The sequence below is a fragment of the Oncorhynchus clarkii genome, chromosome 13 (genome assembly GCF_045791955.1).
Source record: "Oncorhynchus clarkii lewisi isolate Uvic-CL-2024 chromosome 13, UVic_Ocla_1.0, whole genome shotgun sequence".
Taxonomy (NCBI): Eukaryota; Metazoa; Chordata; class Actinopteri; order Salmoniformes; family Salmonidae; genus Oncorhynchus; species Oncorhynchus clarkii.
In genome coordinates, this window is record NC_092159.1 from 27,292,670 (window position 1) to 27,308,587 (window position 15,918).

General features: G+C 42.2%; 1 protein-coding gene across 1 annotated transcript; it reads right to left on the bottom strand.

Annotated features, from left to right (window-relative positions):
* Positions 1-684: 684 nt before the first annotated feature.
* Positions 685-15,408, bottom strand: LOC139424744 (zinc finger protein ZFP2-like). Its single transcript, XM_071176856.1, has 2 exons — positions 14,832-15,408; positions 685-2,431 (listed from the first exon to the last, which is right to left on the bottom strand). Exons 1-2 carry the CDS (start codon positions 15,169-15,171, stop codon positions 1,149-1,151), a joined length of 1,623 nt encoding a protein of 540 aa, XP_071032957.1. The 5' UTR covers positions 15,172-15,408; the 3' UTR covers positions 685-1,148.
* Positions 15,409-15,918: the final 510 nt, after the last annotated feature.

Consider the following 15,918-nt stretch of genomic DNA (forward strand, 5'->3'; position numbering starts at 1 on the left):
TATTTTCAGGCTAGGCTGCGGTGTGTGTGTGTGTGCGTAATGTGTGGATAGTCAAGTAGCTCCTGACGAACAGTTATTGTGCTGACGTTGCTTCCAGAGGCAGTTTGGAACTCGGTAGTAGTGAGTGTTTCAACCGAGGACAGACGATTTTTAAGTGCTACGCGCTTCAGCACTCAGCGGTCCCGTTCTGTGAGCTTGTGTGGCCTACCACTTTTTGGCAGAGCCATTGTTGCTCCTAGATGTTTCCACTTCACAATAACAGCACTTACAGTTGACCGGGGCAGCTCAAGCATGGCAGAAATTTGACAAACTGACTTGTTGGAAAGGTGGCATTCTATGACGGTGCCATGTTGAAATTCAGTAAGGCCATTCTACTGCCAATGTTTGTCTATGGAGATTGCATTGCTGTGTGCTCGATTTTATACCCCTGTCAGCAATGGGTGTGGCTGAATTAGCCGAATGTAAACTTAAGTTAACAAAAAATGTATTGGTTCTGCAATGTTGAAAATACTATAAAGTGTGGAGAACATCAATTTCAACTTATTTTAGAAGAAATAGGTCATTGTTTAAGAAAAAGTACAATGGTGCTAATATGTTTATCTGCAACTGAATCCAATCAAATTAATTTAGCAATATCCAAATCATATAACAAATCCAATTCAAGAGGTTTCAAGGCTGGAATCAAGAAATGCAAAATTCCATTAATCTATATAACAACTTAATATTATGTCACATGCACCGAACACACACATGCACCTTACAGTGAAATGCTTACTTACAAGCCCTAATCAACAACAAAAAATGAATATGAATAAGAAATAAAAGTAACAAATAATTCAAGAGGAGCAGAAAAATATTAAGACAGCCATCTTGTCCAGGGGAAGTACATCAAGCTGCCTCACTACAGAAACAGGAGATCCTGTTACTATACTGTGGTACTCTATAGACTAGAGTCCTGTCCAGAAACAGGAGATAGACTCCTATTACTATGAGATGTTCTGAAACCTGTACACTTGTATACAAAATATCAATGTATCTCATTTTAGACATGAACCAAACTTTTTTTTTTTAAGTAAACCTTTTTTGTTTAAGACTTCATATAAACAATATGATTTAATGCGGCATAAACAAAAACACAAATTCTCAAGTCAAAAACATAAGTCAGAACACAGCCTCTCTATTCTCTCATGTGATTTCAGGTCCTCTGACTGGGAAAATGTCTTTTCACATTGAGAGCAGTGGTATGTCTTCTCCTCCTGTGTATGTATTCTTTCATGTTTATTCAGATGCCTTAACCTGTTAAATGTCTTTCCGCACAGGGAGCAGTGGTACGTCTTATCCCCTCCTGTGTGTGTCCTCTCATGCCTTGTCAGACCCCCTAACTTGGTAAAACACTTTCCACACAGGGAGCATTGGTAAGGCTTTTCTTGTGGGTGTGTCCTCTCATGCTGTTTCAGGTTCACTAAACCCCTAAAATTCTTTCCACACTGGGAACATTGATAAGGCTTCTCTCCTGTGTGTATTCTCTCGTGAGTTTTCATGTTTACTAACCAGGTAAAAGCCATTCCACAGTGGGAGCAGTGGTAAGGCGTCTCTCCTGTATGTATTCTCCCGTGTAATTTCATGGACTTTAACTGGGTAAATCTCTTTCCACACACGGTGCATTGGTACGGTTTTTCTCCGGTGTGTGTCCTCTCATGCATTTTCAAGGTCCCTAACCATCTAAAACTCTTTCCACACTGGGAACAGTGATACGGCTTCTCTCCTGTGTGTATTCTCTTATGCTGTTTCAGGCTCACTAAACCCCTAAAACTCTTTCCACACTGAGAGCATTGGTAAGGCTTCTCTCCTGTGTGTGTCCTCTTGTGTCGATTTAGGTTCCCTAACTGAGTAAAATTCTTTCCACAGTGGGAACATTGGAAAGGATTTTCTCCAGTGTGTATTCTCTCGTGTGTTTTCAGGCTCCCTAACCAGGTAAAAGTCATACCACATTTGGAGCAGTGGTAAGGCTTCTCTCCAGAGTGTATTCTCTTGTGTATTAATAGGTACCCTAATTCGTTAAAACTCTTTCCACACTGGGAGCATTGGAAAGGTTTTTCCCCTGTGTGTGTCCTCTCATGCCTATTCAGGTGATATAACCAGAGAAAACCTTTTCCACACTGGGAACATTGGAAAGTCTTTTTTCCTGTGTGTGTCCTCTCATGTTTCTTCAGGCTCCCTAACTTGGTAAAACTCTTTCCACAGCGGGAGCAGTGATGTCCTCCTGTTGCTTTGGGCGTCTCTGGGTCTGATTCCCATGAAGGACTCTTCCCTGGGATTGGTTCCCCTGAAGGACTCTTCCCTGGGTCTGGTTCCCCTGAAGGACTCTTCCCTGGGTCTGGTTCCCCTGAAGGACTCTTCCCGCTGTCAGAGGGAGAATCTGGTCTCTCTCCTGTCAAAGAAAAACAGAGTATCTAGTTACTTAGTTGTCTACTGTGCTGTACTGTGTGGCCAAACTTCAGTCTATGATTGGTTCAGATTTGGTCTTGTTTGGGGGAGTTCATTAAAATAATAGCCAGTGTGAAAAACAGTGGTCACCAAGGCATTCCTAGTCAATCATCAAACATTTCTGTAAAAACCCAATGTGTTTTCCGTTTGCTCCAGCAGTATTCTTAAAGTGTATGTGAATTTAGCAGTAAAAATATATTTTCAAATATTAGTTTGATGAGCCTGGCCTACAAGACCCAGTTTCATCACCGCCTTCTCCTGAGGCTGAAAGCCCAGAGACTAGCACTTTGCCTGGGTGTGCGGTTTTGTCTGGGGGCGCTAAAATTAACATTCGAGGCCATCAAGCTACTATGCTCGGAGATAGTTTTAACTTCAACTGAGGTAGACCCGATTCAGACCCGAAAACAAGAGGTTTCTGATACTTTCAAAGCAGATTGAACTGATCTGTGAAACGAGACTGTGCCTGTTATTGCCTCACTCAAAACAACAGTTCCACACCATGATGATTGCAGCACATTACACCTGACGTGAATCGCTGAGGATCTGATAAAGGTGCAGGAGAGCTGTGTGAGCTTAGAGGGATTCTCTCTCTCTCAGCAATATCCTGAGACCGTTATTACATTTTTGGCCGATACCGATATCCAATATTTTGCCTTTTAAGTATTCTAGTACAGTTAAATAGCTAACACACACACGGATGCAGCGGTCTAAGCTAGAGGTTGACCGATTAATTAGGGCCGATTTCAAGTTTTCATAATCGGAAATCGGTATTTTTGGACACCGTTTTTTTTTTTACACCTTTATTTAATCTTTATTTAACTAGGCAAGTCAGTTAAGAACACATTCGTATTTTCAATGACGACCTAGGAACGCCTAGGAACCCATCTCCATTAATAACTACATCACACCTGCCCAGACCCACTAGAACTAGCAAGCTACCGAGGTGGTGGACAAGCTGTTTCTGAAGAACCGTCCACTAGATTATACGTCACGCTGGCAGCTTCGCCTGAAAGACGCACATCGCCGTCTGCTGACTGGAGGGCAAAGTTTATTATAATGGGTTTAATTAAATAATACTATTATATTGAGACATACAAAGACAGGAACGTGCTGATTGATTAGTGTGAATAAAAAAATGTTTACTACGGCACATTTAAGGCAGTTTCATTAAGTCCAACTAAATCTAAATAAGTAGCTAGCTACTGTATGTCTATACTGCTCCAACATGGTGTAACAATACATCATGTAGATGTATATAATGAACAGACTAGGTCTATACTGCTCCATCATGGTGTAACAATACATCATGTAGATGTATAAAATGAACAGACTAGGTCTATACTGCTCCAACATGGTGTAACAATACATCATGTAGATGTATATAATGAACAGACTAGGTCTATACTGCTCCTACGTGTTGTAACAATACATCATATGCTACCGTTCAAAAGTTTGGGGTCACTTAGAAATGTCCTTGTTTTTGAAAGAAAGCACATTTTTTTGTCCACTAAAATAACATCAAATGGATCAGAAATACAGTGTAGACATTGTTAATGTTGTAAAAAACATTTCAAAATAAATGTAAAAAATAACCTTTATTTAACCAGGTAGGCCAGTTGAGAACAGGTTCTCATTTACAACTGTGACCTGGCCAAGATAAAGCAAAGCAGTGTGACAGAAACGACAACTTGTTCTTTAACAAAGCATTTGTAAACAGTGTTTTTGCATAACAATCAGGCAGTAGAACAACAATAATGATCACCCTCTTGACCAATCTTCCCCTCTTAACATTGGGTTTGTTTCAGACCCTGTCAGTGTGCCAGGTGGACATTAGGTTTGATTCAAACCCTGCCAGAATGGTCAGAAATGTATTCCAAGGTCAGTAACTTATAACCACAGAACCATCCAGGTGTTAGAATGGCCAAGTCAAAGTCCAGACCTGAATCCAATCGAGAATCTGTGGAAAGAACTGAAAACTGCTGTTCACAAATGCTCTCCATCCAACCTCACTGAGCTCGAGCTGTTTTGCAAGGAGGAATGGGAAAAAATTTCAGTCTCTCGATGTGCAAAACTGATAGAGACATACCCCAAGCGACTTACAGCTGTAATCGCAGCAAAAGGTGGTGCTACAAAGTATTAACTTAAGGGGGCTGAATAATTTTGCACCCCCAATTTTTCAGTTTTTGATTTGTTAAAAAAGTTTGAAATATCCAATAAATGTCGTTCCACTTCATGATTGTGTCCCACTTGTTGTTGATTCTTCACAAAAAAATACAGTTTTATATCTTTATGTTTGAAGCCTGAAATGTGGCAAAAGGTCGCAAAGTTCAAGGGGGCCGAATACTTTCGCAAGGCACTGTATATTGTTTTCATTCCAGCACATCTGTTGCTTCACCAACTTTTCCTCCCTTTCGTCTGCACTACTTGCTGTCTTTTCCCTTCCTGATTTCCCTCTCTTGGATGTCTCCACCGTGCTCCTACTCTGTCAGTAATTCCTCCCTGGTTTATTAATTGGTAGTCATGTCAAACAACAATATATTCAAGGTGCTGCACATTCTATTCCACATCTGGAATTAGAATCGTCATTATGTTTCCATGATTTCAACAGTTCACCAGTTAACTAAGCCTATAATGTGGACACCAAGGATGTGGGTACCAAGGAACGTGAAGCTCTCAACGTGCTCCACTACAACCCCTTTGATGAGAATGGGGGTTTGCTCAGAGTTTAGTCCCAGGTTTCTTAGCTTAGTGATGAGCTTTGAGGGCACTATGGTGTTGAACGCTGAGCTGTAGTCATGGGTGTTCCTTTTGTCCAGGTGGGAAAGGACAGTGTGGAGTGCAATAGAGATTGCATCCCCTGTTGGGGGTTGGGGGGTATGCAAATGGGAGTGGGTCTAGGGTTTCTGGGAAAATAGTGTTGATGTGAGCCACGTCCAGCCTTTCAAAGCACTTCATGGCTAGAGACGCGAGTGCTACGGGTCGGTAGTCATTTAGGCAGGTTACCTTAGTGTTCTTGGGCACAGGGACTATGGTGGTCTGCTCAGACTCAGACAGGGGATGAAAATGTCAGTGAAGACCCTTGCCATTGGTCAGCGCATGCTTGGAGTACATGTCCTGGTAATCCGTCTGGCCCTGTGGCCTTGTGAATGTTAACCTGTTTAAAGGTCTTACTCACATCGGCTGCGGAGAGTGTGATCACAAAGTCATCCAGAACAGCTGATGGTCTCATGCATGTTTCAGTATTACTTTCCTCGAAGCGAGCATAGAAGTTATTTAGCTTGTCTTGTAGGCTCGTGTCACTGGCCAGCTATCGGCTGTGCTTCCCTTTGTAGTCTGATGTGGCAAGCCGGTGTTCCATGGTGTTCAATGTTCCCCAGGGTAGCATTAATACGTTGAGAGATTTGTCAACAAAGGGTTACCCCTCCCATAGTTGGCTCATTATTGGGATTCATTGCTGATTCCTACCTGTAGCTCACTATGAAGTGTCTAGTGATACAGGTAAAGGGCCCTGTTGGAGATTGGTGATTGGTAGCGGAGTTGAGGGAACAAGCAGGGTTGGACACGGCCATGTTATTATCCCACACAGTGTCTGTGGGTCACATGAACCCCGTTCCGGGGAATTAGATTTGATTACAAATCGTCCCAGTCTGTTACCACAGAAGGGGTCCGTTTGTCCCATTTCCAGCTAGGTTACGAGGTGCTTTGTGTAACGAAAGTTGTCTGGCACACTGCTTAGGATTTCAACAACTTTAAAAACGTATTTCTAGCATACAATCGTCGATGTTACTACTAATGGGAAAACAAGACAAAATATGACTATTGTTATTCACTTGACTATCTTAAGACAAATGTCAAATAATTAACATTCATTACAGACGTCATTGTTTGTACAACATCATGACTACGCTGTTGGCATCACCTTTTTTACAGTGGATTTTTGCTGTTATGGGCCTTTAACCATCTGTCTGACTTTGTTGTTCACACAGGAGAGAGACGTGACTATCGTGGATCCTCTGGGGGGCCTCAACAACCTCATGATGCAGATGAGGCAGAGAAGAGTCTCTCCACGTCAAAACACCTCAAGAAACACCAGCAGAGACTCACAGGGAAGAAATCTCATTGCTGCCCTGACTGTGGGAAAGGTTGCAAATCTTCATCAGAACTTAAAATACACCAGAGAAGACACACAGTAGAGAAACCATACTGCTGCTCTGACTGCAGGAAGAGTTTCTTAAGATCAGATTCACTAAAAAGACACATGAGAGTTTACACTGGAGAGAAACCTTATAGCTGTGATCAATGTGGGAAGAGTTTTCCTTCATCTAGCCAGCTGACTTCACACCAGAGAATACACACAGGAGAGAAACCTTATAGCTGTGATCAGTGTGACAAGAGATACTCTGATAAAAGATCTCTGATCAAACATCAGAAAATACATACATGATACATGAAGGAGTTGTTTCATGAAATAATGTCACAATGTAGAATGTTTTAACATTGTAGTAGGAGTATTCTACCTTATCGTTTGCCCTGTTCAATTGATTGCAGCATGATATGGATATTAGCCTCAGGGGGAAATCCAGGCTCTGAATTGAAAGGGTACCCTTGAACAATAAGTGACTAACAAAAAAAAGCTGTGTTACACTTACAGCGTTGGTGACCCACTTGAATCAAAATGCAACACTTCAAAATGTAGCTAGCTGTTTTCTACAAGTTGAAAAAGCTGCTTGTTTAAAAAAATACATGTCATGAGGAAGGTGAGGGATCAGCCCAGAACTACACAGCAGGACCTGGTCAATGACCCGAAGAGAGCTGGGACCACAGTCTCAAAGAAAACTATTAGTAACACACTACGACGTCATGGATTAAAATCCTGCAGCGCACGCAAGGTCCCCCTGCTCAAGCCAGCGCATGTCCAGGCCCGTCTGAAGTTTGCCAATGACCATATGGATGATCCAGAGGCGGAATGGGAGAAGGTCATGTGGTCTGATGAGACAAAAATAGAGATTTTTGGTCTAAACTCCACTCGCCATGTTTGGAGGAAGAAGAAGGATGAGTACAACCCCAAGAACACCATCCCAACCGTGAAGCATGGAGGTGGAAACATCATTCTTTGGGGATGCTTTTCTGCAAAGGGGACAGGACGACTGCACCGTATTGAGGGGAGGATGGATGGGGCCATGTATCGCGAGATCTTGGCCAACAACCTCCTTTCCTCAGTAAGAGCATTGAAGATGGGTCGTGGCTAGGTCTTCCAGCATGACAACGACCCGAAACACACAGCCAGGGAATCTAAGGAGTGGCTCCGTAAGAAGCATCTCAAGGTCCTGGAGTGGCCTAGCCAGTCTCCAGACCTGAACCCAATAGAAAATCTTTGGAGGGAGCTGAAAGTCCGCATTGCCCAGCGACAGCCCCGAAACCTGAAGGATCTGGAGAAGGTCTGTAATGGGCCAAAATCCCTGCTGCAGTGTGTGCAAACCTGGTCAAGAACTACAGGAAATGTATGATCTCTGTAATTGCAAACAAGGTTTCTGTACCAAATATTAAGTTCTGTTTTTCTGATGTATCAAATACTTATGTCATGCAATAAAATGCTAATTAATTACTTAAAAATCATACAAAGTGATTTTCTGGATTTTTGTTTTAGATTCCGTCTCTCACAGTTGGAGTGTACCTATGATAAAAAATGACAGACCTCTACATGCTTTGTAAGTAGGGAAACCTGCAAAATCGGCAGTGTATCAAATACTTGTTCTCCCCACTGTATGTAAATAAGGTATTTCTGTTTTTTATTTTTAATAAATGTGATATTTTTTCTCCAAATCTATTTTCTCTATCTCATTACGGGGTATTGTGTGTAGATTGATGAGGATTTGTATTTTTTAATCCATTGTAGAATAAGGCTGTAAACGTAACAAAATGTGGAAAGACTTAAGTGACAAAAAAAGGGGGTTAAAGACATTAAAAAATATATAGATATAATTTTTCTATCTCTCTTAGATTCAGGACAGACACTTCAGAACAAACTCCCTTTAGATGTTTTGGCAGAAACAATGTTACTATGGTTACTGCTGTTCCATGTAGTGAATGTTATGCAATGCATTAGTATATGGGTTATAGCAGTATGGCCAAATATTTTTTGTTGATACGTCCATGGGTCTTACAGTTCAAAATCAAATAGTAAAATTGTCCTTGGTATAACCTTCTTAAAACAGTACAATACAGGGGAAGCCCTTCATGTTGTTTAAACCTTCTTAAAACAATTCCAAATAGCTTAGAAGAACCCCCCCCCACCCCCCCAGACAGGGCTTAGACTGTAATGGGTTAAAACTATCTGAGACTTACATTATTCTGAGACTAGTTATCCTGGGATCTTACATTACTCAGACTAGTTATCCTGGGGAATAGTTTCAATACATTTGCAAAAAATCTAAACCTGTTTTTGCTTTGGCATCATGGGTTATTGTGATGTCATTATGGGGCATTGTGATGTCATTATGGGGTATTGCGATACATTTTAAAATAAAGGGATGCACCGATATCACATTTTTGGCCAATACTGATATCCAATATTTTCCTTGCCCCAAAAAATGATACCGATATATAAAAATGTAGAGGACTTTTAAGCATTCTAGTACATCATTCTAATAGTTAACACACACACGGACGTAGCGGTCTAAGCCACTGCATCTCAGTGCAAGAGGCGTCACTACAGTCCCTGGTTCGAATCCAGGCTGTATCACATTCGGCCGGGATTGGGAGTCTCACAGTAGTTGTCTGTTATTGGTGTAGAGTGGACGACAAAAGGATAGGGATCGCACATGTGGATAGGAAGATAAATCATTATTATTACTGGAAAATATTCATTTAAAATCCAGGAATTTTACAACTTTAGCACTCCAGGTCATGACAGTATGTTACAGTAGGTTGTATCTCTCTAGGTCATGCCAGCAGGCTATAGTAGGTTGTACCTCTCTAGGTCATGCCAGTAGGTTACAGTAGGTTGTATCTAAGTCGTTATATCTCTCTAGGTCATGCCAGTAGGTTACAGTAGGTTGTAACTCTCTAGGCCATGCCAGTAGGCTACAGTACGTTGTAACTCTCCAGGTCATGCCAGTAGGTTACAGTAGGTTGTAACTCTCCAGGTCAAGCCAGCCGGCTACAGTAGGTTGTATCTTTTTTTCAAGCAGAAATTTGCTTCCTGCAACACTAACTCAAAAAAGTTCTGGGACACTGTAAAGTCCATGGAGAATAAGAACACCTCATCCCAGCTGCCCACTGCACTGAAGATAGGAAATACTGTCACCACTGATAAATCCACTATAATTGAGAATTTCAATAAGCATTTTTCTACGGCTGGCCATGCTTTCCACCTGGCTACTCCTACCCCGGTCAACAGCACTGCACCCCCCACAGCAGGGGTGTCAAAGTCAAATGGACGGAGGGCCAAATAAAAAAATCAGCTACAAGACGAGGGCCGGACTGTTCGAATGTTCATTGAAAAAATTTTAAATGACGCATATAGTCTAGTGAACCTAATTGAACCTACTGAAAACCTAACAAATATATTACAATATGATCAGATAAATAAAGCAATATTTTCTTATGGCTCTGTCAGTAATCTTTAATTTTCAACAGACACAAAAGACAAATTTCCTTTATATAAATATCCCCATAACATGAACATTAAATGAAAGAAACCGGTATTCAAGGCACCATCAGTAGACTATATTTTCTATTTTAGCAAAAGTGGGCTAAATTTACTTCAAAGAAAAAACAATAATAGCAATTTTCTATCATCCACTCAACTGAAATATTTTTAAAATATAATTGGATTGAAATACAAAAAAATAAAGTGCAAAAATCTATTAATCAAAAACAACACTTTGTTTAAGGAGAAGTAACATGCAGTGAAAACAAATATTAAATTTTAACTTTTAAACTTGAACTGAGTAAAAACTCTAAATATGTGATTGCACAGTAATGTTCACTTGTTTGAGGTTGAGGGTGATACTTGGTGGTGTCCCATCTTTTCCACAAGTTCATCAATGTTCGGGGTAAGGCTCTGAGCTGAAGAAATCCTCAGAATTGAGTGGAGGTGTTCAGCAGTAAGTCGACTTCTGTGTGATGTTTTGTTCAGGTTCATCAAAGAAAACAGTTGTTCACACAGGTATGTGCTGCCAAACATAGACAACGTTTGAGCAGCCTGGATGCGCAGCTGGGGCATTGTGCCGGGGAGGAAACGGGCGAACTCCGCAGCACCCACTGCCGCATATTTTGCCCTCAGTGCATCATTGCATTGGAGGTCAATCAACTCCATTTGGAGGTTTGGTGGTGAGCTTTCCACGTCAACAGCAAATGGGTTACCGAGCAGTTCCAACCTGCTTTTTTGTGCTTCAAAGTCAGCAAATCGGCGTCGAAAGTCAGCGGCAAACATATCTATTTTATCAGCCAACTGTGTGCTCGGGAACGCACTGGTAGAGAGCTTCTCTTTCATGGTCTGGCAGCTGGGAAAGTGGCTCAAATTTTCTTTCCGCATCTGCGTCTCCCACAGAGTCAGTTTGGTTTTAAATGCCTTCACTGTACTGTACATATCAGAGATGACACGATCCCGACCCTGCAGCTGCAAGTTTATTGCATTCAGATGACTCGTAATGTCACACAGAAAAGCCATTTCACACAGAAACATTTCGTCTCGGAGTTGTGTTGTGTCTTTCCCTTTGCTGTCCAAGAACAGACAAATCTCCTCACGAAGCTCGAAACATCTTTGAAGCACCTTTCCCTGGCTTAGCCATCGCACCTCTGTGTGATAAGGCAAATCACCATGCTCCGTTTCTAACTCCGTCAGAAATGCCTTGAACTGGCGGTGATTCAAACCTTTGGCTCTGATAAAGTTAACTGTGCGCGTGATGATGCTCATTACATGCTCCATTTTCAAGGCTTTACCGCACAACGCTTCCTGGTGTATGATACAATGATAAGCTGTCAGCTCACCTGTCGCGTTTTCCTCTTGCATCTTTTCCCGTATCTTCGCCACCAGTCCGCTCCTGTGTCCACACATCGCAGGTGCTCCGTCGGTTGTCAAACCCACGAGTTTTTCCCAAGGCAGCTCCATCTCATTTACACATCTTGACACCTCTTCATACAAATCATGCCCCGTAGTTGTGCCATGCATAGGACGTAAAGCCAAAAACTCCTCTGTCACGCTTAGGTTGGAGTCCACTCCGCGGATGAAAATTGACAACTGGGCAATGTCAGAAATGTCGGTGCTCTCATCCACAGCCAAGGAATATGCAATAAAATCTTTTCCCTTTTTCACAAGCTGCTCTTTTAGATTGATGGACAACTGGTCTACTCTCTCGGCAATGGTGTTTCTGCTCAGACTCACATTTAAAAAGAGTTGCCTTTTTTCTGGGCAAACTTCGTCACAAACTTTAATCATGCAGTTTTTGATGAAATCCCCCTCCGTAAATGGCCGGGCTGATTTAGCGATCTCTTCTGCCAAAATAAAACTGGCCTTGACAGTTGCGTCCGCGTGTGTGTCCGCGTGTTTCGTTTCATAATGTCGTCTCAGATTATACTCTTTCAGTACCGCCACACTTTCTCCACACAGAAGACACACAGGTTTTCCAGCTACCTTCGTGAACATATACTCCGACTCCCACCTTGTTTGAAACCCCCGGTTCTCAGTATCCACCTTCCGTTTTGCCATTTTTGATGGGTATCTGAAAGTTAATTTTACTGTGATGCTGACGACTGCTGTGCCAATAAATATTGAAATGAAGCAGCCTACTGCTCGGTGCGTCACCTTTGCATTGTGGGAAATGTAGTATTGGTGCGTGTAAAAGATCTGCGGGCTGCCGGCTTGCTGCGGGCCGGTTCTAATAATAAATCAAGATCATCCCAGGGGCCGTAAAAAACCTTCTTGCGGGCCGGATGTGGCCCGCGGGCCTTGACTCTGACATATGTGCCCCACAGCAACTCGCCCAAGCCTTCCCCATTTCTCCTTCTCCCAAATCCAGTCAGCTGATGTTCTGAAAGAGCTGCAAAATCTGGACCCCTACAAATCAGCCGGGCTAGACAATCTGGACCACTTCTTTCTAAAATTATCTGCCGAAATTGTTGCCACCCCAATTACTAGCCTGTTCAACCTCTCTTTCGTGTCGTCTGAGATTCCCAAAGATTGGAAAGCAGCTGCGGTCATCCCCCTCTTCAAAGGGGGGGACACCCTTGACCCAAACTGCTACAGACCTATATCTATCCTACCCTGCCTTTCTAAGGTCTTCGAAAGCCAAGTCAACAAACAGATTACCGACCATTTCGAATCCCACCATACCTTCTCTGCTATGCAATCTGGTTTCAGAGCTGGTCATGGGTGCACCTCAGCCACGCTCAAGGTCCTAAACGATATCTTAAACGCCATCGATAAGAAACATTACTGTGCAGCCGTATTCATTGATCTGGCCAAGGCTTTCGACTCTGTCAATCACCACATCCTCATCGGCAGACTCAACAGCCTTGGTTTCTCAAATGATTGCCTCGCCTAGTTCGCCAACTACTTCTCTGATGGAGTTCAGTGTGTCAAATCGGAGGGTCTGCTGTCCAGACCTCTGGCAGTCTCTATGGGGGTGCCACAGGGTTAAATTCTTGGACCGACTCTCTTCTCTGTATACATCAATGATGTCGCTCTTGCTGCTGGTGAGTCTCTGATCCACCTCTACGCAGACGACACCATTCTGTATACTTCTGGCCCTTCTTTGGACACTGTATTAACAACCCTCCAGGCTTCCTATTTCGCAACAAAGCATCCTTCACTCATGCTGCCAAACACATCCTTGTAAAACTGACCATCCTACCAATCCTCGACTTCGGCGATGTCATTTACAAAATAGCCTCCAATACCCTACTCAACAAATTGGATGCAGTCTATCACAGTGCAAACCGTTTTGTCACCAAAGCCCCATATACTACCCACCACTGCGACCTGTACGCTCTCGTTGGCTGGCCCTCGCTTCATACTCGTCGCCAAACCCACTGGCTCAATGTCATCTACAAGACCCTGCTAGGTAAAGTCCCCCCTTATCTCAGCTCGCTGGTCACCATAGCATCACCCACCTGTAGCACGCGCTCAGGCAGGTATCTCTCTCTGGTCACCCCAAAACCAATTATTTATTTGGCCGCCTCTCCTTCCAGTTCTCTGCTGCAAAAATCTCTGAAACTGGAAACACTTATCTCCCTCACTAGCTTTAAGCACCAACTCTCAGAGCAGCTCACAGATTACTGCACCTGTAAATAGCCCACCTAGAATTTAGCCCAAACAACTACCTTTTTCACTACTGTATTTATTTATTTTGCTCCTTTGCACCCCATTATTTTTATTTCTACTTTGCACATTCTTCCACTGCAAAAATCTACCATTCCAGTGTTTTACTTGCTATATTGTATTTACTTTGCCACCATGGCCTTTTTTTGCCTTTACCTCCCTTATCTCGCCTCATTTGCTCACATCGTATATAGACTTGTTTATACTGTATTATTGACTGTATGTTTGTTTTACTCCATGTGTAACTGTGTCGTTGTATGTGTCGAACTGCTTTGCTTTATCTTGGCCAGGTCGCAATTGTAAATGAGAACTTGTTCTCAACTTGCCTACCTGGTTAAATAAAGGTGAAATAAAAAATAAATAAATAACATCTCTCTAGGTCATGCCAGTAGGTTACAGTAGGTTGTATTCAAGTGGAAACAATTATCAACACAATGTGGAAAGTGTCGAATTTGGTCAACAACAAAATGAATGGCTTATTTTCTACGTGAGGTTTACTTGATCCAACAGAAGTTTCGTAATGCTTAAGTTGTTATGTGGACACGTGACATACCAACAACTTTGATAAAAACACTATAGGAGTTGTCTCCAGATCGCTATGCATATTCATGCAAGCAGCTTAGCATCTCTCTCCATTGAATACAGGCGGTTGACGTCAACAACCCTCATAGAATATAAACAATAGATGACAATAATAAGAAGTATCCACCAATCCAAAGAAAGGGTAGGCGGGAGATAGACAACCCGCAGTGCCGTTTTGTGGACAACGACTCCCCTTGTTAGGGCAGAGACACATCTTGTCAGTATATCCATAATCTTTGGTGTAGCCAACCCAACTCTCGCATGGACCTATTGGGGGGCACGGTGTGTAGTAAATCTTCACTACACGAAAATCACTACATGCCGTGCCCCCCAGTCTGCGGTCAGCAGATAGACCCTTCTCAAATATATATGTTAAGTCATTTTTTGGAAACGGAAAGGAGAAAACAAGGGGTGGCAACAAATTGAATGCGGTACTTACTGGTGTTAATCAGATCTCCTATCTCCACCTCTTCGTCTTTCAATGTGACAGTAATCTCCCCTTCCTTCTTCACTCCAAAAACTGCATCCTCTTTCTCTTCCTCCTCTTCTTTTACTGTGACATCCTCTTCCTCTTTCACTCTGAACGAGTCTTCCTCTTCTTTCACTGAAACATCTTTCTCTTCTTTCACTGTAACAGCCTCAGCCTCGAGTTCTTGTTTTACTGTGACATCCTCCTCTTCCTTCTCCTCTTTCACGACAATGTTCAGTCCCAGAGCTTCTTTCTCCGTCCAGCGGACCCCCTCTTCTTTAACAGGAGGGGAGTAGTTTAGGGAGCTCATGTTCGGGGATGTTAGCTAGCTAGCAGTAGCAACTAGGCTAGTGCTAACTTAATCAGCCAGCTACTATAGCTGACTAATACAAAATAATGTAATATTAAATTAAATAGGTTAACAAGTAGATACGACAGAGGTGTGTCTAAAACACAGTAGCTAATATACACCGAAAGCGTATAATTAGCTTGAATCTTTCGGCTATTTTGGCCAGCAAGCTACCGAGGTGGTTGACGAACTGTTTCTGAAGAACCGTCCACTAGATTATACGTCACGCCGGTAGCGTTGCCTGAAAGACACACATCGCCGTCTGCTGACTGGAGGGGAAACGCAGTTGAGAGAACTATTTTATTTTCACACTAAGATTATTTTAAATGGTTTTAATTTACTTTTCTTTTTTTTTTTACTTTAGTTTACAGCGCATTCGGAAAGTATTCAGACCCCTTGACTTTTTCCACATTTTGTTGGATTAATTACAGCCTTATTCTAAAATGGATTAAATAGAAAATGTTCCTTATCAATCTACACAAAACATAATGACAAAGTGAAAGCAGGTTTTTCGAAATGATCTGAAAATTAATACAAATAAAAAACAGAAATACCTTATTTACATAAATATTCAGACCCTTTGCTATGAAGCATTATACAGACATATTCAATCTCTCCCTATCCCAGTCTACTGTTCCCACATGCTTCAATATGTCCACCATTGTTCCTGTACCCAATATATATTTTTATTTAACCTTCATTTAACTA